The following is a 22,181-nucleotide window of genomic DNA, read 5'->3' on the forward strand; positions in this document are numbered from 1 at the left end:
TTGGGCACCTAAGGCAGAAAATCCACATGGTAATAGCGGAATGATAAGGTGGTTCCGACTGCCTGTGGACTCGCCTCCTTGCAACAGCCCTCCTCTCCACCTGTCGAACAGTCAGGCTGCCCCTGTCAGGGGGAGTGGGCATTTGCACTCGGGGCTGCAGAGAAGGGCAGGACAGAGAGCTGGCAGAATGTCTCCAGTCTGGGACTCCCCCTCCCCCCCCCCGCATGCCCCCCAGGTTCCCCCCAGAGAGAGAGAGCTCAGAGTGGGCCGGAGTCTCTTTATTTCAAATGAGCCAGATGCAAAAGCTGCCCTGTGAGACAGAGGGGGACGGGGAGCTGTGCTGTGCTGGTGTGAGGAGGGGGGAGGTCTTCACTGGCCACCGAGTAACGCCTCCTGCTCCCACCGAGTCCAGAGAGTGCGCAGGATCATGGCCAAGCAGGCTTTCTGCCTCTGCGCCAGCAAGTCTCTGTTGTGCAGCCAGGCGGCTCCGTGTTGGCTGGCGGGCAGGAGGCAGAAGAGGGGCGGAAGCCCGAGAGTCCACTCTGCCACCGCTGGGCAGCATGCCAGCCTCCGCCTGGGCCAGCATCCCTGCTCGGCTCACGGCTGGCTCCAGTCGCCTGCCCCCGAGGAGTGTCCCCGCGGCGTGGGATGGGCCCTACTGCTCCGGACATTCCAGGATGTCATACTTCAGGTAGCCCACCTTGTCCACTTGGTACTGTGGGGTCATTCGCCAGCAGAAGGGGTTCCGGCAGAAGTGGTACTTGCCTGCGGGGGGGAGGGGGGTAAGAGGGAGAGCAGTCAGAGAAGAGACGTGGGAAGCAGCGAAGGAGCCCCCCCCCCAGGGCCTGGAAGGGGCCTGTGGACTGAGCAACCCCCTCCCTCGTGAGACAAGAGCGCTGGGCCCAGGACCAGTGTTCCCTCTAAGTTGAGTGAGTGAGCTAGCTGACAGTTTTTTACCCTCCGGCTCACACGTTTTTGTCTTAGCTCAGGAAGGAGGGCTCCAGAGCAAACCTCAGTAGCCAAATCGCTGGCTCGCAACTTCAATGCCAGTGGCTCACAAGACCCCGCAGCTGAGAGGGAGCCTTGCTCAGGACAGAACACAGTGGCGGGGGGGGGGGACGCGAGGCACCCCTGGCTTCCTCTGGCCGACTGCCTCACCTTGGTACAAGAAGATATTCTGTGAGTCAAGAGGGACTCCAGAGAAGACATCATCAGTGCGTTTTGGGTAGCCCTGGTCCACCCGCTCGGCTTTGGCATCCAGCCTGGAGAAGGAAGCAGAACTGAGCAGGAGGCGGCTGACGGGGGGGGGGGGGTCCTCTTCCTCTTCCTCCTCCCTGCTCCCCCACCCTTCCCTTCCTTCCCAGTCCTGCAGGAGGGGGCACGAGGCAGCTTCTCCCCTCCACGGGGGGGGGGTCTAAAAGGGTCCTCCTGGGTTTCTTTGGGAGTTCAGTGTTCACATGAAGCGGCCTTCTGCCGGATCGGACCCCGCCCACTGGTCCGTCAGGGTCAGTATTGCCTGCTCAGACTGGCAGCCGCCTCCAGGGTCTCCGGCAGGGAAGGGCTTCTTTCTCTCATCATCGACTGCCGGATCCTTTTAACTGGAGAGGCTGCCGGGGACTGAACCTGGGACCTTCTGCATGCAAAACAGATGCTCCAGCCGCTGAGCCACGGCCCCTCCCAAACAACAGAAGATGTGAATACATGAAGCCCTCTTCTACAGGATCAGACCCCTCCCCTGGGCCCATCGAAGTCAGTCTTGTCTACTCAGGCGGGCAGCAGCTCTCCGGGGTCTCAGGCAGAGAAGTGTGTTTCCCATCACCTCCTGCCTGGTCCTTTTCACCTGGAGATGCCGCCAGGGACTGAACCCGGGACCTTCTGCATGGGAAACTGATTCTAAAGTCTATTCTACAGTCAAGCATTTAGGCCCTACATGAAGCTGCCTTCCACTGAATCAGGCCCTCGGTTGTTGCCTATTCAGACTCACAGCCGCTCCCCAGGGTCCCAGGCAGAGAGAGGCCTTTTCACATCGCCTCCTGCCTGGTCCTTTCAATGCCGGGGATTGAACCTGGGACCTTCTGCACGGGGATTGAACCTGGGACCTTCTGCACGCCAAGCAGAGGCTCTCACCACTGGGCCACAGCTCCTCCTCATGGCTCTCCAGGGTCTCAGGCTGAGGTCTTTCCCATCACCTACTGCCACAATCCCGAAGACGGGAGGCTGTGGAGCTGTTCGGCTTGACAGCATCCGTTCTCAGGAGGGTCCACTGGGTAGGCTGCTCACGCCCAGGGGAACCAGGGGTGGGCCGTTTCCCCTCCTCCCTCCTCTGAGACTGGCCTGCCAGCCCTTCTCCCGGCAGTGAGGAGATGCAGCTGCCGTCTCCAGAGGCAGGCCCCATAGAGTCTAGGGTGGCCAGCGCCCCAGCGGGGGGCTTTGGGGGGGCGTTACTGGAGGGGGTGGGGCGTCCCTAATGTGATGACGTCACACAGAGGTGATGTCATCGTGTTGGGGAGCGGCTGGCGGGCAGGAAGGAGGCCGCCAAATCAGGTGGCCCCCATCAAACTGGAGGGTGGGGGTCTGGAAACCCTAAAGGATTCCTCTAGCCAGGCCTGGTCTGGCCTGACTGGCCATGGGTTTCCAGGGCCAGAGAGGAGGAGGAAGAAGAAGAAGAAGAAGAAGAAGAAGAAGAAGAAGAAGAAGAAGAAGAAGAAGAAGAAGAAGAAGAAGAAGAAGAAGAAGAGGAAGAAGAGGAGGAAGAAGAGGAGGAAGAAGAGGAGGAAGAAGAGGAAGAAGAGGAGGAAGAAGAGGAGGAGGAGGAGATTGGATTTATACCGTGCCCTTCACTACCCAAGGGAGTCTCATATCTGCTCACAAACTCCTTCCCCTTCCCCTCCCCACAACAGATACCCAGTGAGGCGGGTGGGGCTGAGAGAGCTCTTGACAGAAACTGCTCTTTTTTAAGAACAGCTGTGCCAGAACTATGGCTTGCCCAAGGTCATCCAGCAGGTGCAAGTGGAGGAGTGGGGGAATCAAACCCGGTTCTCCCAGATTAGAGTCCGTGCACTTAACCACAACACCAAACTGGAGAGATTGGATTTATACCCCGCCCTTCACTACCCAAGGGAGTCTCAGAGCGGCTTACAAACTCCTTTCCCTCCCCCTCCCCACAACAGACACCTTGTGAGGGAGGTGGGGCTGAGAGAGCTCTTCACAGAAGCGGTTCTTTTTCAAGAACAGCTCTTATCAGAGCTATGGCTTGCCCAAGGTCATCCAGCCAGGTACAAGTGGAGGAGTGGGGAATCAAACCTGGTTCTCCCAGATTAGAGTCCGCGCACTTAACCACAAGAAGAAGAAGAACAGATTGGATTTCTACCCTGCCCTTCACTACCCAAAGGTGTCTCAGAGCGGCTGACAAACTCCTTTCCCTTCCCCTCCCTGCAACAGACATCCCGTGAGGCAGAGAAGCCTCACTCCCAAGCCTCACTCCTTGAGATGCCAGGTACAGTAAGCATGCACCCGTTCAGGCATGGCTCCTCCCCGGAGCTGGGGGGCGGGGGGAGCATTGGGAAAGGAGCCCCCACATTGGTTGGCTAGCAGTATCAAGGGAGACTGGCATATGCCCGTCCACCTTCCTTCTGCCCTTTGCCTGTGGCATACTGTGGTTCGGACTGCGTGGGCAGTGCTGGGGGCAGGGGGTGGCATTGCAGAAGGGCAACTCGAATGATAAAAGGGTTGGAACACTTTCCCTATGAGGAAAGGTTAAGGCGCTTAGGGCTCTTTAGCTTGGAGAAACGACGACTGAGGGGGTGACATGATTGAGGTTTACAAGATTATGCATGGGAAAGAGCAGGTAGGGAAAGAGGTACTTTTCTCCCTTTCTCACAATACAAGAACTCGTGGGCACTCCATGAAATTGCTGAGCGGTCGGGTTAGAACAGATAAAAGGAAGTACTTCTTCACCCAAAGAGTGATTAACACATGGAATTCACTGCCACAGGAAGTGGTGGCGGCTACAAGCATGGACGGCTTCAAAAGGGAAATAGATAAACATGTGGAGCAGAGGTCCATCAGTGGGTATTAACTACAAGGTATAGATAGGGACTCTGGGGCAAGTGATGCTCTGTCATCTTGGTGCTTGGGGGGGTCAACAGTGGGAGGGCTTCTAATGTCCTGGCCCCACTGGTGGACCTCCTGATGGCACCTGGTATTTCTGGCCACTGTGTGACAGGGAGTGTTGGACTGGATGGGCCTTTGGCCTGATCCAACATTGGCATCTCTTATGTTCTTATGTTCTTACTAGCAGTAAAGCCCGTTGTGAAAGCAATACAACGAGATCTAGAAAGAGGATCTGGGGGAGTGCTCTGGCTTTGGGCAATCACTGTCAATTTGCTGTGGTGACCTCAGCAGGGTATAATGACAGAGTCCACTGTTTTCTCCAGAGGAACTGATCTCTGCTACCTGAAGAGCAGTTGTAATTGTGAGTAATCTGTAGCCCTCACCTGGAGATTGGCAACAATTGTTACCCAGGACAAAATGGCTGGTTTGGAGGGTGGAGTCTATGGCAGTGTACCTGTCTGAGGTCCCACCCCTCCTCAAACCTCACCCTCTTCAGGCTCCATCCCTCAAGTCTCCAGGAATTTCCCATCTGGAGTTGGCAACCCTATCAGGATTGGCCCCAATGTGGTTTCTCCCAAAGGCCAAAGTAGGTGACAGGACCAAGCTTAGATGCCTACCAACAGGCACTGAGGGGAATGTAGGGTTGCCAGCTCTAAGGAGGGAAATACCTGGAGGCTTGGGGGGTGGATTCTGTAGAGGGCCGGGCAACGGAGGCATCGGCCTTCCGTCGCCCGCCTTGCCCCCCCAATCTTGGCCCGGGCGCCCGCGGCTCCTGCCAGCGGCCGCCCGACTCCAACCCCCCCGCGGCCACTCCAGCCAGGCGACGGAGGCATCGGCCTTCCGAAGTCCAATCAGCTTCCATATGCAAAAGACCTTGAAGGTTCCATATGCAACTGACATTCCAACTGCCTTGCGGGGAGGGGGGTGAGTTTGAAGTGTGGAATGCAGTGAAGTCCAATCAGCTTCCATATGCAAAAGACCTTGAAGGTTCCATATGCAACTGACATTCCAACTGCCTTGCGGGGAGGGGGGGGAGTATGAGGTGTGGAATGCAGTGAAGTCCAATCAGCTTCCATATGCAAAAGACCTTGAAGGTTCCATATGCAACTGACATTCCAACTGCCTTGCGGGGAGGGGGGTGAGTTTGAAGTGTGGAATGCAGTGAAGTCCAATCAGCTTCCATATGCAAAAGACCTTGAAACACTGGGCGGGACTGCACAAAGCAGCCAGTCAACCCAGCCAGCGTCTTCTGACTGACAGTTCAAGTGTCCATACACCAAAGGAGTGCATTTTAGAACTTTGGCACCCACTACTCAATTATATATAAGGAGAGATGACTAGATGGCGCTCCCCAGTCCAGAATCCCCGTACCTCCAGTACTTGTCTTCGTGAAAGAGCAGGGCCTTGCCACGGCCCTTCTGCAGTACCCCGAAGATCTTTGGCACGTCTCTGCTGATGCCCAGCTTCTCAATGCTCCGCGGGCCCAAAACTCTTGTCCCCTGGTACACCCAGAAGCGCTGGCCTGCAGGACACACAGAGAGAGAGTGAGTGCGCGGCTTGAAGTGGGCGGCCCTCTGCCCACAAATGGGTCACAGGCTCCTCTTGGAAGGTGCCCCTGAAACAGGCCCACAGCGGTCATCTCTGGGCCCCAGGACTGCCTGGCTTGCCACGGAGGTGGAGGGAGACCTCCGCTGGGTTCTGGCTGGAGCATTTGGGTCTTCTGTATTGAAAACAGATCAGCCAATATCATAATGTCCCTTTCACAGTCACTAGTCCCAGGGGAGTCCGGTAATTTACCCGTATCGCATACAATCTTTCTCGAGGGCCATGATGTACATACAGGACATAAGCAGTCTAAGCTGAGTTAGTGTGAGCTAGCTCACAGTTTTTTAGCCTCCATCTCACGGATTTTTGTCTTAGCTCAGACAAGATGGCTCCAGAGCAAACTAGCTTATGCAGTAGCCAAATCGCTCACTCACAACTTTAATGACAAAACCAAACAAGGACCCATGGTAAGTAGGAAAACCAACATACAACAAGTACCGTGCACAGATGATTATAACATATCATAAATAATTTTATATTTTTTGAAAAATATTTTTACAATAATTTGTACATATATAATAAATCATCTTAATCAAAAATATCAAAAATCATCTCCAAGAATCTCAAAAGCTATTTTACAACCTTTAATAATAGTCCTCGTGTTGGAGGAAGACACGAGCACATGTTATAAAGAGACTTTAAGGAGTCCTCCCTCTTAAAAAAACTTTATTTAACAGAGGTGGACTATTATTAAAGGTTGTACAATAGCTTTTGAGATTCTTGGAGATGATTTTTGATATTTTTGATTAAGATGATTTATTATATATGTACAAATTATTGTAAAATATTTTTCAAAAAATATAAAATTATTTATGATATGTTATAATCATCTGTACAACTTTAATGACAGCAGCTCACAAAGTTGGAAGTTTTGCTCACAAGACTCCACAGCTTAGAGGGAGCATTGGACTAAGGCGCAATAATTTCTCTTTGTGAGTATAAAACTCTTAAAACAGCAAATGGCGGCATATTTTCTAGGGTGCCACCGGAACCCCTGTGGCAGACATAATAACCTGCCTAGGAGAACACGTCTCTCTCAAGTTCAACCAGGCAGCCTGGTGTTTAAAAAAAAGAAAAATAAAAAGCACAAAATAGATCTGCCTTAAACACACATCTATTGTACGCAGTGCTATATACTTTTCCATACCCACCCTGGAAGTTGGCAACCCAAACGCAGGACTATGCCTCTGATGTTCCCTCTAAGCTGAGTTAGTGTGAGCTAGCTCACAGTTTCTTAGCCTCCGGCTCACACATTTCTGTCATAGCTCAGGAGGGATGGGGCTCCAGAGCAAACTGATGTATGCAGCAGCCAAATCACTCGCTCACAACTTTAATGCCAGGAGCTCACAAAGCAGTATTTTTTGCTCACAAGACTCCACGGCTCAGAGGGAGCATTGCCTTTGGTGTCTTTCGGATGGACCCTGGGGAGCTGGGGGGGGGGTTGAGAGAGATCCCTGCAAGGGCCACGCACCAGAGAAGAAGAAGAGCTTCTTGGTCAGCTTATCCTGGAAGGCGGCATCGACCACATCGGGGAGGGCTGGCCAGGTGTCCTGGATCCGCAGCGGGCCTTTGATCGGCCCCATTCCTGCCGCCGGCTTCTTCCAGTATTGCCTGGAGGGGGGACGGATGGGGGGGGGTCAAAGTGCCTGTGAGCTGGGAGGGGGAGGGAGACCAGGAACTGCCCCTCCCCAAGCGATGCATCCTTTTATCTGTTTCTGGACTGATGTGGGGCATTTACGTACCCTCCTGCCTTTCCCCTGTCACAGTCAGGGCACAGGTCTGTGCTCTCTCTCTCTCTCTCTCTCTCTCTCTCTCTCTCTCTCTCTCACACACACACACACACACACAAACCCACAGCCTTCCCTGCTAGCAGCCCCCCCCCCCCTCCTCCCCCACACCCGTGCACCAGGATCTCCCCCCCGCCCAGAGACACGCAGCCGCTGCTCACCCGTTCTTGAAGAGGTACAACTCCTTCTTGATCTGCGTCACGGCATCGAAGCCCTGGACTTTGCAGGCGTCACTCGTGGGCTCCACCGGGGTGGACTCGGTCACGGAGCCGTCCTCGCCCGAGGTAGACGTGTCATCAGCCTCCGTGGTGGTTTGGGTGGGGACGTCGGGCCTTTGGGTGGGGACGTCGGGCCTTTGGGTGGGGACGTTGGGCCTTCGAGTGGGGACGTCGGGCCTTCGAGTGGGGGGGCTGGGCCCAGTCCCGGAACCTAGAAGTGGAGGGGAGCGCTGTGTAAGACGAGGGGGCTGTGCCCATCTGGTGTGGCAAAAGATCCCTGCCACTGGGGGGAAGGGCGGGCTCAGTGAGGGCCTGGCAGGTTCCGAAGCCGCTGGGTGCCCGGTGAGCCACCGGAGGTAGTGCCACCCATCACAGCAGCGGCTCCTGAGCACCAGGGTGGTGGAGAGCCAGGTGCCAGTCACTCTCTCCGAGGAGGGAAGAGGACCTCGGTGCAAGAATTTCTCTTCTTCTCTGCATCGTTCAGTTTAGACGTTTGCCTCCTGCAATCTGCGCACACACCCCCCCCGAACTGGTTCGTCAGCCAGCTTCCAACCAAACGAACGTTCCTAAGGAGAATTTAGTGGCGAGGGGGTGTCTGGCCTGGCAGGACACACGCACAAACACACACACAAACCAGGCTTCCACTCACCGTAGAGGAACTGGATTCCAGCCACGTCGTCCGAGTGCAGGTGGAAATCAGCAACGTAGCGATACATGGGATACATCAGGGCGTCCTGAATGCTGGAATGCTCCAAGCCCAGCGAGTGGCCAAACTCATGCGCAGCCACCAGGAAGAGGCTGTACCCTGCAAGGCACAAGGCAGCTGCAGGAGAAGGCAGAGCTCTGACACACACACACACACCCCCGAGCCCTCCCCGAACTCCCCAGTGTCGTCGCCCCCCCCCCGGGCACCAAGGATTCCTGAGCCCAGCAGGGCCACAGCTGATGCCCCTCCCCACATCCTACACACACACACACACACCACCTTCACTGGGGTCATAAGAATGTAAGAACAGCCCTCCTGAGCCCAACCAGTGAGGGCCCCTCTAGTCCAACCTCCTGTCTCACAGAGTGGCCAATAGGGTCGCCAGGTCTGGCCTGGGAAATGCCTGGAGACTTTGGGGGTGGAGCCAGGAGAAGGCGGGGTTTGGAGAGGGGAGGGGCCTCAGCATAGTACAACGGCAAAGAGTCCTCCCTTCAAAGCAGCCCTTTTCGCCTGGGGAGCTGATCTCTGTCAGCTGGAGATCAGTTGACAAAGCGGGAGATCCTCAGGCCCCACCTGGAGGCTGGCAACCTTAGTGGTCAACAACAGGGCAGAGAGGCCGAGACCTTCATAAGAACATCATAGAATCACAGAGTTGGAAGGGGCCAGACAGGCCACCTAGTCCCACCCCCTGCTCCATCCAGGGTCAGCCTAGAGCATCCCTGACAACGGTTTGTCCAGCTGCTGCTTCAAGACTGCCAGGGAGGGGGCGCTCACCACCTCCCCAGGCAGCCCATTCCACTACTGCACAACTCTGACTGTCAAAAGGTTTTTCCTAATATCCAGAAGAGTCCTGCTGGATCACACCAGTGAAGGTCCATCAACCCCAGCATATCCCATCTCACACAGTGGCCAACCAGTTCCTCTGGAGGGCCAACAACGGGGCAGAGAGGCTGAGGCCTTCATAAGAACCTCAGAAGAGCCCTGCTGGATCAGACCAGCGAGGGTCCACCTAGTTCAGCCTTCTGTCTCACACAGTGGCCAGCCAGTTCCTCTGGAGGGCCAACAACGGGGCAGAGAGGCTGAGGCCTTCATAAGAACCTCAGAAGAGCCCTGCTGGATCAGACCAGCGAGGGTCCACCTAGTTCAGCCTTCTGTCTCACACAGTGGCCAGCCAGTTCCTCTGGAGGGCCAACAACAGGGCAGAGAGGCCGAGGCCTTCGTAAGAACATTGGAAGAGCCCTGCTGGATCAGACCAGTGAGGGTCCATCTAGTCCAGCCTCCTGTCTCACACAGTGGCCAGCCAGTTCCTCTGGAGGGCCGACAACAGGGCAGAGAGGCCGAGGCCTTCGTAAGAACATCGGAAGGGCCCTGCTGGATCAGACCAGTGAGGGTCCATCTAGTCCAGCCTCCTGTCTCACACAGTGGCCAGCCAGTTCCTCTGGAGGGCCGACAACAGGGCAGAGAGGCCGAGGCCTTCGTAAGAACATCGGAAGGGCCCTGCTGGATCAGACCAGTGAGGGTCCATCTAGTCCAGCCTCCTGTCTCACACAGTGGCCAGCCAGTTCCTCTGGAGGGCCAACAACGGGGCAGAGAGGCTGAGGCCTTCATAAGAACCTCAGAAGAGCCCTGCTGGATCAGACCAGCGAGGGTCCACCTAGTTCAGCCTTCTGTCTCACACAGTGGCCAGCCAGTTCCTCTGGAGGGCCAACAACAGGGCAGAGAGGCCGAGGCCTTCGTAAGAACATCGGAAGGGCCCTGCTGGATCAGACCAGTGAGGGTCCACCTAGTCCAGCCTACTGTCTGACACAATGGCCAGCCAGTACTCTGGAGAGCCAACAACACGGCACAGAGGCCAAGGCCTTCCCCCAATGTGGCCTCCTGGCTCCAGGAGTCAGAGGCTGACTGAACGTGGGGTCCCCTTCATTCACCATGGCTGCTAGCCACTGATAGACCTCTCTCCTCCATGGAGGAAATGGCTCCTTTGGAGGGTGGACTCTGTGGCCCTGCACCCCACTGAGGTCCCTTTTAAAACCATCTGTGCCTGTGGCCCCCGTTGTGCTATCCCCCCTTTAGTGGGAAGGGTGGTCCCGCCCGCCCTCACTCCCCACCAGGTCTGAGCCCCCATCACTGCCGGAGGGGGGACCCTCTATTGCCCACCTCTCCCCCAGGGACTGAGCGTGGCTGGTGGCCCTCAGGCGGGGCCGCACATCCCAGTGGGGGAAAGCAGACCCCTCCGTGCCTGCCGGGTCAGGGGCAGGAGACCCAGGTGGCACCAACCTTTATCGGGGCAGAAGCCCCACTTCTTATCCGTGTCGTAGTCGCTGGTGGTGGCACACCACAGCTTCCCGTCGGACCGTCCCTCGGAGGTGCAGGCGCTGTACGTCTGGCGCAGGAAGGTGAAAGGGAAGACACACTCCTCGCCGGGGGAGTTCCCGCCGAACACGGCCGTGTCTGCAGAGGAGGGGGCAGTGAGCAGAGGCCGGAAGAGCACCGGCCTCCGAGGGGGGCCCTTACTGAACAGCCGTTCTGGCCAAGGAGGCACACCAGCCCCACCCAGGAGTCGCACACACGTGGGCAATGCATCCAGATGGCAGCTGCAGCAGGGGCCCACAGCTCTGCCCCTCACCTCTCCTGTGGCAAGAGGCAACGTGGGCACTCCGGCAATTCTATGGGGTTTGAAAGGGCCGGAAGCCCTGTCCCCAGCACGTGCAGGGCCCCTGTTTTGCCAGCCCTGGGCCTCAAGTTTGGTGTGAAACTCGGCTCGCTGAGGCTCGGCTACCCAGCAGCAATGCTGGGATAGGACTTCTCCACCCCCCGGCAGGGAAGAAGAAGGACCCGGCCAGGACACCCCCGCCCCACTGGCCAGGCCGGAGCCCCAGCCCCTCCCGAAGCACGCCCCCTACCTCTGGTGGGGCAGAAGCCGTATTTCTTGTCCTGGTCAAAGTTGTCAGTGGTCGCGCACCAGCGGTAGCCGTCCGTGCGCCCCTCGGTGGTGCAGCCGTCGTAGGACTTGCCCTCGAAGACGAAGGGGAAGACACACTTTGCTCCGTCGCTGTTCCCGTCGAAGGTGTACAGAACTGGAAAGCGACGGCGGAGAAAAGGGCCTCGGTCAGACAGCCCCCCCCGGGGGGGGTTAGAAGGGTTGCTCTCCCCCAGCAGGGAGTTCTGCAGAAAAGGCGGCACCATGGCCAGGACCACACTAGACCACACGTGGGAGTCCGGCCGCCTCGTGGCCCCTCCGACGTGGCGGCTGAGAGAGCACAGAGGAGCCCTCCAGGGGAAGGCCTCAGGGTTGCCCCCGAGGGGACCCCCTCCCCCCACAGACTGACGCTGGGCTCCGCTCCCCTTCCAAGTCCCTCCTCCCCAGCTAGTAGGGATGCCAGCCTCCAGGCGGGGCCTGGGGATCCCCCGGAATCACAGCGCTTCTCCCGTCTGCAGAGAGATCAGTTCCACCGGAGGAAACGGCTGCTTCGGATGGGGGAGTCTCTGTGGCATGGTGCCCCCCCCACTGAGGCCCCGTCCTTCCCGGGTTCCAGCCCCACATCTCCTGGAGTTTCCCAGCCTGCACCTGGCCACCCGACCAGCCACATCTCTCCCCCCCTCCCCGCAAAGCTTGCATGTGCCCTGAGGGAAGGGTCTGGACCAATGCTCCCTCTAAGCTGTGGAGTCCGGTGAGCAGAACGGGAAATGCTGCTCAGCCCCAGTGCCCTGCAGGGCCCTCCCTGTCCCTCCCCTCCCCCCACCCCCATCCCAGGGCAGAGAGAGAGAGAGCGCAAACACATCTGCATCACAGCCGAGGAAGGGAAGCCCTCAGGCGCATAGTGCGTGGAGGGGAGCTGCAGAGGTCTTAGGCCCTGTCTGTTCCCCTCCCTCGCCTGCCCCCCGCAGCCTGCTCTTACGTTCGCTGGGGCAGAATCCATAGGTCTTGTCCTGGTCGAAGCTGGCCGTGGTGGCGCACCAGGGCAAACCATCCGAGCGACCATCGGTGGTGCACGTGGAGTAGGACTTTCCCTCAAAGATGTAGGGGAAGTGGCAGAGGGCCCCGTTGGCGTTCCCGTAGTAGGTCTTCACCACTGCCAGGGGGAGAAAAGGAGACATAGATGGCCGGATGGCCAAAGGGGTAGGCTGGATGGGTTTAAGTTACGGGCAGGAAGGTACCAGCTGGATATTAGGGGGGAAATTTACAGTAGTTCATCAGTGGGATTGCTAAGGGTGGTGGTGAGCTCCCCCTCCCTGGCAGTTGTCAAGCAGCGGCTGGACAAACCCTTGTCAGGGATGTTCTAGTCTAGGCCGATCCTGCACTGAGCAGGGGGTTGGACTAGATTGCCTTTATGGCCCTTTCCAACTGCGATCCTAGGATTCTGTAGGCTGGCTCTCCCTCCCCTAGGTTGGTCTCTGGAGGGAGCCAAGGGTTCGAGTCCCGCTCCTGAAGCACGGCCTGACTCACCACTTCCAGTGCCCAGAGTCCAGGATTCGTCATCGTCAAAATGGGCGTCTCCGCTAAAGCGGTCTTTGCCCGGAGGGAAGGCGTGTGCCAGGAGCCCATCCTTGCCGTCAAAGGGGTAGCCATCGCCATGTTCTGGGGACACAAACCAGCAGGCAGCTAGCTGGTCAGGCTCCGCGTTCGAGAGAGACTCCGGGGGGGGCACGTCAGCCTTTGTGCCCTGCAGATGCTGCCCCTCCCCTGGCCCGCCCAGCCCTCACAGACCCACGGCGGCCCTCCCTCTCCTCACCCACCTTCAGTTCCAAACCGGATCTCAATGTCGACCTTCCCTCTCTCCTTGCGCGTGAACGTGAGCGGCGTGACATCACTCCACACCTTGAAGGCCCTTTGGAAGGCGTCCTCTATGATGGAGGCGTCCAGGTCAGGCGAGTAGTTCAGCACTCTGGGGGAGGGGGGGGGACACACCAAGATCAGGAGCCATGCCAATGGGACTGTGTTCCCTCTAAGCTGAGTTAGTGTGAGCTAGCTCACAGTAGTTTAGCCTCCGGCTCACACATTTTTGTCTCCGCTCAGGAAGGAACAAACTAATTTACGCAGCAGCCAAATCACCTGCTCACCACTTTAATGGCAGCAGCTCATCAAGTGGAATTTTTGCTCACAAGACTCCGCAGCTGAGAAGGAAGGAGCATTGCAGCCAGTGTCCCCTCTAAGCTGAGTGAGTGTGAGCCAGCTCACAGTTTTTGAGCCTCTGGCTCACCCATTTTTGTCTCCGCTCAGGAAGGAGGGCTCCGGAGCAAACTAGTTCATGCAGCAGCCAGATCGCTCGCTCACAGCTTTACTCCCAGTATCTCACAAAGCAGAATTTTTGCTCACAAGAAGACTCGGCAGCTTTCAAGCCAGAGCACTGGAAGTGGCAGAGCCAGCTTGTGCGGGGGGGGGGGTTGGAATCGACTGGCCACCCCCTGGACCATTCTCTGCAGCTTACCCCCACAGTGCCGGCCTCTGGGACAGGAAGCCCCAGGAGGTCTGAGGGTGGAGCCTGGGGAGGGGAGGGGTTTGGAGAGGGGAAGGGCCTCCGCAGGCTAGAAGGCCAGGAAGGGCACCCTCCAAAGCAGCCGTTTCCCCCCAAAGGAACTGACCTCTGTTGCCTGGAGATGAACTGTGATCCCAGGAGAGCTTCGGGCCCCGCCTGGGGGCTGGCAACCCTGGGCACAGAGTGGCCCAAAGAGTTCCAGCTGGAGAGGGAACCTGGCCAGTGCTGGGCTCTCCCTCTTTCCCACCGTGCACAGAAACTGAGACTTTAGATCACGGCGGAAAGGTCCTCCTGACAAAGAAGCTCATTTGGTGGCTATGTGATAAAGGGCCTTTTGGGTGGCGGCCCCACGGCTATGGAACAATCTCCCCGGAAGATGCGCCTGGCCTCCCTCACTGTTGATCTTGAAGAGGCCGCTGAAGACGGTTTTATTGAGGACCAGGGCATTTTTTCCCTGGGGGAATGTGCCGGAATGGAGCCCCAGAATTTATTCGACAAAATTCTTTTTAAAATGTTTGAGTTTTCAGTATACAGATTGAAAACTCCATTTCCCTCTTGAGGTGTTCGGGCACCTCTCTCTTTTTTTTTTAAAGCCCTGTTTAGGACTGCATTTGATTAAAGCAGTCTGGAGCTGTGATTTTAAATGTTGGTTTTATGTATTCTTTTTAATGTATCTTATTTGTAAGCTACCTTGAGCTTCGTGATGTTTTAATGTTTTAAATAAAATAAAATAAATACACCAGTTTGGTGTGGTGGTTAAGTGCGCGGACTCTAATCTGGGAGAACCAGGTTTGATTCCCCACTCCTCCACGTGCAGCTGCTGGTGTGACCTTGGGTCAGTAATAAGTTCTTTCAGAGCTGTTCTCTCAAGGGCAGTTTCTGCCAGAGCTCTCTCACCCCCACCTACCTCACAGGGTGTCTGTTGTGGGGAGGGGAAGGGAAAGGAGATTGTAAGCCACTCTGAGACTCCCTTGGGTAGTGAAGGGCGGGGTATAAATCCAATCTCTTCTTCTAAATAACTATGAGGCAGCCAAAGGGGAGGGGCTGTGGCTCACTGGTAGAGCCTCTGCTTGGCATGCAGAAGGTCCCAGGTTCAAGCCCTGGTATCTCCCATTAAAAGGACCAAGTAGCAGGTGATGGGAAAGACCTTTCTCTTCCTGAGACCCTAGAGAGCCACTGCCAGGCTGAATAGACAAGACTGAACATTGATGGACCAAAGGTCTGATTCAGTAGATGGCAGCTTCATGTGCTCGGAGGCCCACTCTGTGCCTGAACTCACTGGTAGGTGATGTCGGTGTGGTCCCACTTGAGGTCCCCCTGGAAAGTCTGGAAGCTGCCAACGTCCGGAACTCCGCAGCGAGGGGCTCGCATGGCATCCAGGGTTGGGGAGTCCAACTGCCCCGTCTCCTTCAAGCCCAGCCTCTGCTGCATCTTCTTGAGAGCAGAGGCCAGGGTCACCTGACCGCCGCCGCCCGAAATCTCCGACTCTTTTAAATATCCAAAATGCTGGAGGTAGTGCTGGAAGGGAACAGGAGGAAGAAGGTGGGCATCGGATGACGCTGGCAGACAGAGACAGGTACACGCAGGCCCCCCCACATGCACAGTGCAGGTGAAAACAGATTTTTGAAACTGTGCTCCCAGAGGCCGTAGAGGGCAAAGCGGAGCTATGGATCTGTGCCCTTCCTCTGCGCTGGGAAGGGATTCCGGAGTCTCCAGGGTCCCAGCTGCTGTAGACCCTGAGAGCCACTCATCTCCAGACAAGGAGGCTGCAGGGCAGAACCGCTGAACTAGAACGTACCGGCAGGCTCCATTCTATTCACAATGGACCTAACTGGCATTCTGGGTTTCTTTCCCCTCGAGGGGGATTCGCTGAGAATGGCACGGCTAGAAAGCCTGCTGCTGCAAATGGGCCAGTTCTGATCATGTACCCAATTGGGCTCCCGGATCCTCCCAGACCCACCTCCTAGGGTCGTTGGACCCACTGCTTGCAAAATGTTTTTCTCCATGCCTGTTTCTGCAGGTAGCTGATAACCGAGGCCAATCCTGCGTAGGGCTGCCCCGCCCCTTCTGCCACCCACACCTCCGCCGACCGGATCCGACTCCTCCAGGAGCACCTTCGGGACCGGCAAGGTTTTCAGGTCCGGGGTGGGGGGTCGCCCTGTTAGTCTGAAGCAGCAGGACCCACGTCTGTCTGAGTCCCAGCCGGGACACCTCGGAGACCAACCAAGTCTTATTCTAGGTATAAACTTTCCTGGGCATGCACCCTTCACTGCGCGCATACTGTGTGCACGGAAAAGCTTGTGCCCAGAATAAACCTTGGTTGGTCTTCAACGGAGGCCTTTGACTCTGGGAAGCATCCCCCCCCCCGAATCTCGCTGGTCTCAAAGGCGCTCCTGGACTCTCATCTAAGTGCCCCCCTCCCGCTCAGCCCAGCTGCCCTTTAGGAAAGAACACCAGCTCGTGTAGCCCCTGCGAGGATCCTGGTCCTGTCCTCCCCCTCCAGGGTGTCCTGGGCAAATACGCAGCCCACAAGGGTGTGTGTATCGCCCGTGGTCTGGTGGGGGCAGGGGCGGATCCAGGCTCACTGACCCATCTTGGTGCCCCCCCCCCGCTCCTTTCCACACTGACCCCCAGTCCCTTTTAGCTGTTGACCTGTCTGACCAGATAGACAATGCAGGATGCAGCCATACAAACATTTATTCATAGGATAGCACCATAGACGGTACCAACTAAGGTTTTCACCCTTTCCCCAACTTTGTGGTGCCTCCCTGGCACCCTAAGCACCTACTTCGTCTGCTTCATGGTTAATCTGCCCCTGGGGGGGGTCATCGGGCCCCCCCCGCCCCCATCAGTCTTCCATCCAGCACAAAGGAGACCATGTCAAAGCCGGCTCCCCCCCACCCCCAGAGCTGGGATGAGAACCTGTTCGTTTCACATGCCGACACGCGCGCACGCACACACACACACACACACACAAACTGGTGTCTGTCAAGGGCGCACCGGAGCAGCAACTTGGGGGGAAGGGGGGGTCACCGCCGGGCAGGCGGCCAAGAGACCTCCGGTCTTGCCGGGCACAGACCACCCAGGACAGGCGCGTCCACCAGAAGCTGAAGCCAGGGTTGGCCGAAGAAGCCCGACGTGCGTTTGCGGGCCCTGCCGAGAGAGCCGTCGAGGCGGCGCCCGTCCTCCCTGAAGAAGACCCACCCGCCACCAGCAGCAGTCTCGGCACTGACTTAGGCGCACCTCCACGTGGGCCGGCCCACCGCGGTCCCCAATGGAGCCCCATTCTCCCTCCGCCCCTCCACCGCACCCCCCCCTCGGCGGCCCCCTGGCTGGGAGGTCTCTGGAAGCAGAGCCGGGCGGGGGGCGGCGGGCGGCGGGCGGCGCTCCTCCCGTAGGTCTCCTCCCGAACAAGCAGCGGCACTTACGGTGGCCAGCTCCACGTCGCTCCGCTGGCTGACCAGCTCCCCGGGGAAGGAGATGACTACCGGCGCCTGCTCCTGCTGGAGCGGGACGGCCGTCGAGGGACGGCCCAGGGACAGGAGCCCCAGGAGGAGGAGGAGGAGGGCCAGCCCCATCTCTGCTTGCGCGTCTGCCGGCGACCGTGCTGTCCTCGGGGTGCGGAGCGGGTGGCGGATCCTCTGCAGCGCTGCCTGATGCACGCCGCCGGCCCCGCCGCCGGCCCATTTATCCTCGGAGGACCCGGCGGGCGGGCGGGGGGGTGAGTCACCCTCCACCCCGCCCCGGAGTCACCGGCTTCTCTCTCGGGAGGGGCAGGAGGGATTGCAGAAGCAGCCTGTGCCCGGTTGGCCACTTCCGGCGGGGCTGTCTCAACTCTCTGTTCACTAACCCACAGGATGTGTGAAAGCCAGGCAGGACCCCCCCCCCCACCAGCCAGCCAGCCATGTCCGGACCCTGCTGCCCCTCTTCAGGGAGAGGGGGGAGAAGTCCTCCCTGAGGGGCTGCCGGGTGGGACTCTCCCTGGGTGCACGAGAAGCCTGGGCTGGCCCTTGACACTTGGCCTCTCCTGGTCTTGAAGGAGAACATCAGAGAAGGGCCCTGCTCGCTCAGGCCAGGCAGGGCCCATCGAGTCCAGGGTTCCCTCTCAGCTGAGTTACATTTTTGTCTCAGCTCAGGAAGGAGGGCTCCAGAGCAAACTGATTTGTGCAGCAGCCAAATCGCTCATGGCTCACAACTTTGAAGAGAAGAGAGAAGAGATTGGATTTATACCCAATGGCCCTTCACTACCCAAAGGAGTCTCAGAGCGGCTCACAAACTCCTTTCCTTTCCCTTCCCCTCCCCACAACAGACACCCGGTGAGGTCGGTGGGGCTGAGAGAGCTCTTGACAGCAACGGCTCTTTCAGGAACAGCTGTGCCAGAGCTTGTGACTGACCCAAGGTCACATCAGCCCGTGCAAGTGGAGGAGTGGGGAATCAAACCCGGTTCTCCCAGATTAGAGTCCGTGCACTTAATCACTACACCAAACTTTAATGCCAGGAGCTCACAAAGTAGAATTTTTGCTCACAAGACTCCACAGCTTAGAGGGAGCCTTTCTGGCACAGAGGCCTGCCTCCTTTCTGGGACCTGGCCTCCTAGCCCTGGGGTTCATTGGAGCTGGTAGCCATGGAGGGGCCTGCCCTCCACAAACCACCTGCCCAATCCACCTGGGAGAAGAGAAGAGAAGAGAAGAGAGAAGAGATTGGATTTATACCCCGCCCTTCACTACCTGAAGGAGTCTCAGAGCGGCTGACAAACTCCTTTCTCTCCCCCTCCCCACAACAGACAGACACCCAGTGAGGTAGGCGGGGCTGAGAGAGCTCTGGCAGAAACGGCTCTTTTCCAAGCACAGCTCTTGTCAGAACTACAGCTTGCCCAAGGCCATCCAGCCAGGTGCAAGTGGAGGAGGAGTGGAGGATCAAACCCGGTTCTCCGCAGATTAGACTCTACATAAGAACATAAGAACATAAGAGACGCCAATGTTGAATCAGGCCAAAGGCCCATCCAGTCCAACACTCTGTGTCACACAGTGGCCAGAAATACCAGTGCCATCAGAAGGTCCAGCAGTGGGGCCAGGACATTAGAAGCCCTCCCACTGTTGACCCCCCCCCAAGCACCAAGAAGACAGAGCATCACTTGCCCCAGAGCCCCTAGCTATACCTTGTGGCTAATAGCCACTGATGGACCTCTGCTCCATATGCTTATCTAATTCCCTTTTGAAGCCATCCATGCTTGTAGCACCCACCACTTCCTGTGGCAGTGAATTCCAAGTGTTAATCACTCTTTGGGTGAAGAAGGACTTCCTCTTATCCGTTCTAACCATCTTTTCTCCAAGCTAAAGAGCCCTAAGCGCTTTAACCTTTCCTCATAGGGAAAGTGTTCCAACCCTTTTATCATTCGAGTTGCCCTTTTCTGCACTTTTTCCAAAGCTATAATATCCTTTTTAAGGTGTGGTGCCCAGAACTGCACACAGTATTCCAAATGAGGTCTCACCATTGATTTATATAGGGGCATTATTATATTGGCTGATCTGTTTTCAATACCCTTCCTAATAATCCCCAGCATAGCATTGGCCTTCTTTATTGCAGTCACACACTGTCTCGACATTTTCAGTGAGTTATCCACTACAACTCCAAGATCTCTCTCTTGCTCAGTCTCTGCCAGTTCAGACCCCATCAATGTGTATTTATATTTAGGATTTTTGGCTCCAATGTGCATCACCTTGCACTTGGCCACATTGAACCCCATTTGCCATGTTGACGCCCACTCGCCCATCCTTGACAGATCCCCTTGGAGTGCCTCACAATCCTCACTGGTTTTCACCACCCTGAACAACTTTGTATCATCCGCAAATTTAGCCACTTCACTGCTTACTCCCATCTCCAAATCATTAATGAACAAGTTAAAAAGCAGTGGACCAAGTACTGATCCCTGCGGTACCCCACTGCTTACCACCCTCCACTGAGAAAATTGCCCACCTACACTCACTCTCTGTTTTCTATGAACTAGCCAGTTTTTGATCCATAAAAGGACTTGTCCTTCTATCCCATGATTTTTGAGCTTACTTAGGAGCCTTTGATGAGGAACTTTATCAAAAGCTTTCTGGAAGTCAAGGTAAATAATATCTATTGGATCCCCCTTGTCCACATGTTTGTTCACCCCCTCAAAGAACACTAACAGGTTAGTGAGACAAGATCTTCCCTTACAGAAACCGTGCTGAGTCTGCCTCAATAGGTTTTGTTCATCTATGTGCCTACTAATTCTTTCCTTAATAATGGTTTCCACCAATTTACCCGGTATCGACGTCAGACTGACTGGCCTGTAATTTCCCGGATCTCCTCTGGAACCCTTTTTAAAGATGGGAGTGACATTAGCTACCTTCCAATCCTCAGGAATGGAGGCAGATTTTAAGGAAAGATTACATATCTTTGTCAGGAGATCTACAAGTTCACATTTGAGTTCTTTCAGAACTCTCGGATGTATGCCATCTGGGCCTGGTGATTTTTCAGTTTTTAAGTTGTCTATCAGTTTTAGGACCTCCTCTCTCGTCACCTCAATCTGACTCAGGTCTTTCAACACCCCTCCTGAAATCAGTGGTTCTGGAGTGGGCAAGCACTTCTCATCTTCCACAGTGAAGACGGAGGCAAAAAATGCATTTAGCTTCTCAGCCATTTCCCTATCATCCTTCAATACTCCTTTTACCCCTTGGTCGTCCAAGGGCCCCACTGCCTCCCTGGCTGGTTTCCTGTTTCTAATGTATTTGAAGAAAGTTTTATTGTTGGTTTTTACGTTTTTTGCTATATGCTCCTCATATTCCCTTTTTGCCTGCCTGACCTCAGACTTGCATTTTATTTGCCATAGCCTCTGTTCCGTTTTATCAGCCTCACTGTGACTAGCTTTCCACTGCTTAAAGGAATTCTTTTTACTTTTTACAGCCTCCATTACTCTGTTTGTTAACCATGCAGGCTTTTTCCTCTACGCACTTAACCACGACACCAGTATGGCTCTCCACAGAATGTATGAAACCTAGCAAGGACAAGCAAGCGGGGTGTATGACCATGTGCGCATGCATGTGTCTGGATCGTGACCATATGCAGAAAAGGGGGGGAGGTTTCCCTCCTCCTCCTCCACTCCAGCTCACCCCTTCAGTGAGAGGCTCTGGGATCTGGTCTTTCCTTTCATGCCCTGTGCTCAGGAGTCAACAAAGTGCCTCTTTCCCAGGTCCATTTTCCCGGTGTGCTCCTAGTGTCTTCTGCAGGAATACAGAGGGACAGAGAGGCCTCCTGCTCATGTGTGTGTGTGAGCAGAGCCCTCAAGCCCCAGCTAGGGGCTTTCCAGGCGAGCGAGAAGCAGAGGTGGTCTGCCCTTGCCTTCCTCGGCAGAGTCTTCCTTGGTGAAGAGAAGAAGAAGAAGAGATTGGATTTATACCCCATGGCCCTCCGCTACCCAAAGGTGTCTCAGAGCAGCTTACAACCTCCTTTCCCTCCCCCTCCCCACAACAGATACCCAGTGAGGTGGGTGGGGCTGAGAGAGCTCTGACAAAAACGGCTCTTTTTCAAGGACACCTCTTGACAGAACTACGGCTTGCCCAAGGTCGTCCAGCCAGGTGCAAGTGGAGGAAGAGTGGGGAATCAAACCCGGCTCTCCCAGATTAGAGTCCTCTGCACACTTAACCATTACACCAAACTGGTGGTTTCGCTTCCAAGCACCAGCCCTACTTAGCTTCTGAGATCTGGGGAGGCCAGGCTCTCCCATGCCGCCTTCCCTCCCCAGGGACTGAATTGACACTCTGCATCTCATGGCTGTTAAGAAGTCTTACACAGTATACTGTCATGCGGGTTTTGGAGATCATAAATGACTGTGCGTTGGAGCCACTAGCCAGAGAGCCAACTAGATTGGTCGTGACCAGGGGTCATTTCCTGCAGGAGCGCACGGGAGCGGAGCTCTGGCAGTAAAGAGCCCAGGGGGCGGGCACATGCAACAAGCCCCACCCCCTGCTCCCAGCAGCCCTCAGTCAGAGCAAGAAGCAGCCAGGTAAGTTGCAGAGCCCCCCACCCAGCCCCCTGACCCAAAACAGTCCAGTGGCACCTTTAAGACCAAGTTTTATTCAGGTACAAGCTCTCCCTCCTCTGCGAGGACAGATCTGCACATCTCCCCCCCCCCAATAGCTAGCAATCCAAAACAGCCCAATGGCACCTTTAAGACCAAGTTTTATTCAGGTACAAGCTCTCCCTCCTCTGCGAGGACAGTTCTGCACATCTCCCACCCCCCCAGCGC

At 56.3% G+C, this 22,181-nt stretch overlaps 1 protein-coding gene across 1 annotated transcript; it reads right to left on the reverse strand.

Annotated features, from left to right (window-relative positions):
* Nucleotides 1-268: 268 nt before the first annotated feature.
* On the reverse strand, nucleotides 269-17,552 carry MMP9 (matrix metallopeptidase 9). The gene is made up of 13 exons (XM_015416504.1): nucleotides 17,335-17,552; nucleotides 15,186-15,424; nucleotides 13,167-13,315; nucleotides 12,877-13,008; nucleotides 12,329-12,502; nucleotides 11,333-11,506; nucleotides 10,707-10,880; nucleotides 8,373-8,528; nucleotides 7,667-7,934; nucleotides 7,190-7,329; nucleotides 5,485-5,635; nucleotides 1,159-1,262; nucleotides 269-765 (listed from the first exon to the last, which is right to left on the reverse strand). Exons 1-13 carry the CDS (start codon nucleotides 17,482-17,484, stop codon nucleotides 656-658), a joined length of 2,121 nt encoding a protein of 706 aa, XP_015271990.1. The 5' UTR covers nucleotides 17,485-17,552; the 3' UTR covers nucleotides 269-655.
* Nucleotides 17,553-22,181: the final 4,629 nt, after the last annotated feature.

This window comes from Gekko japonicus, unplaced genomic scaffold (assembly GCF_001447785.1).
Source record: "Gekko japonicus isolate JY-2015 unplaced genomic scaffold, Gekko_japonicus_V1.1 scaffold2529, whole genome shotgun sequence".
Taxonomy (NCBI): Eukaryota; Metazoa; Chordata; class Lepidosauria; order Squamata; family Gekkonidae; genus Gekko; species Gekko japonicus.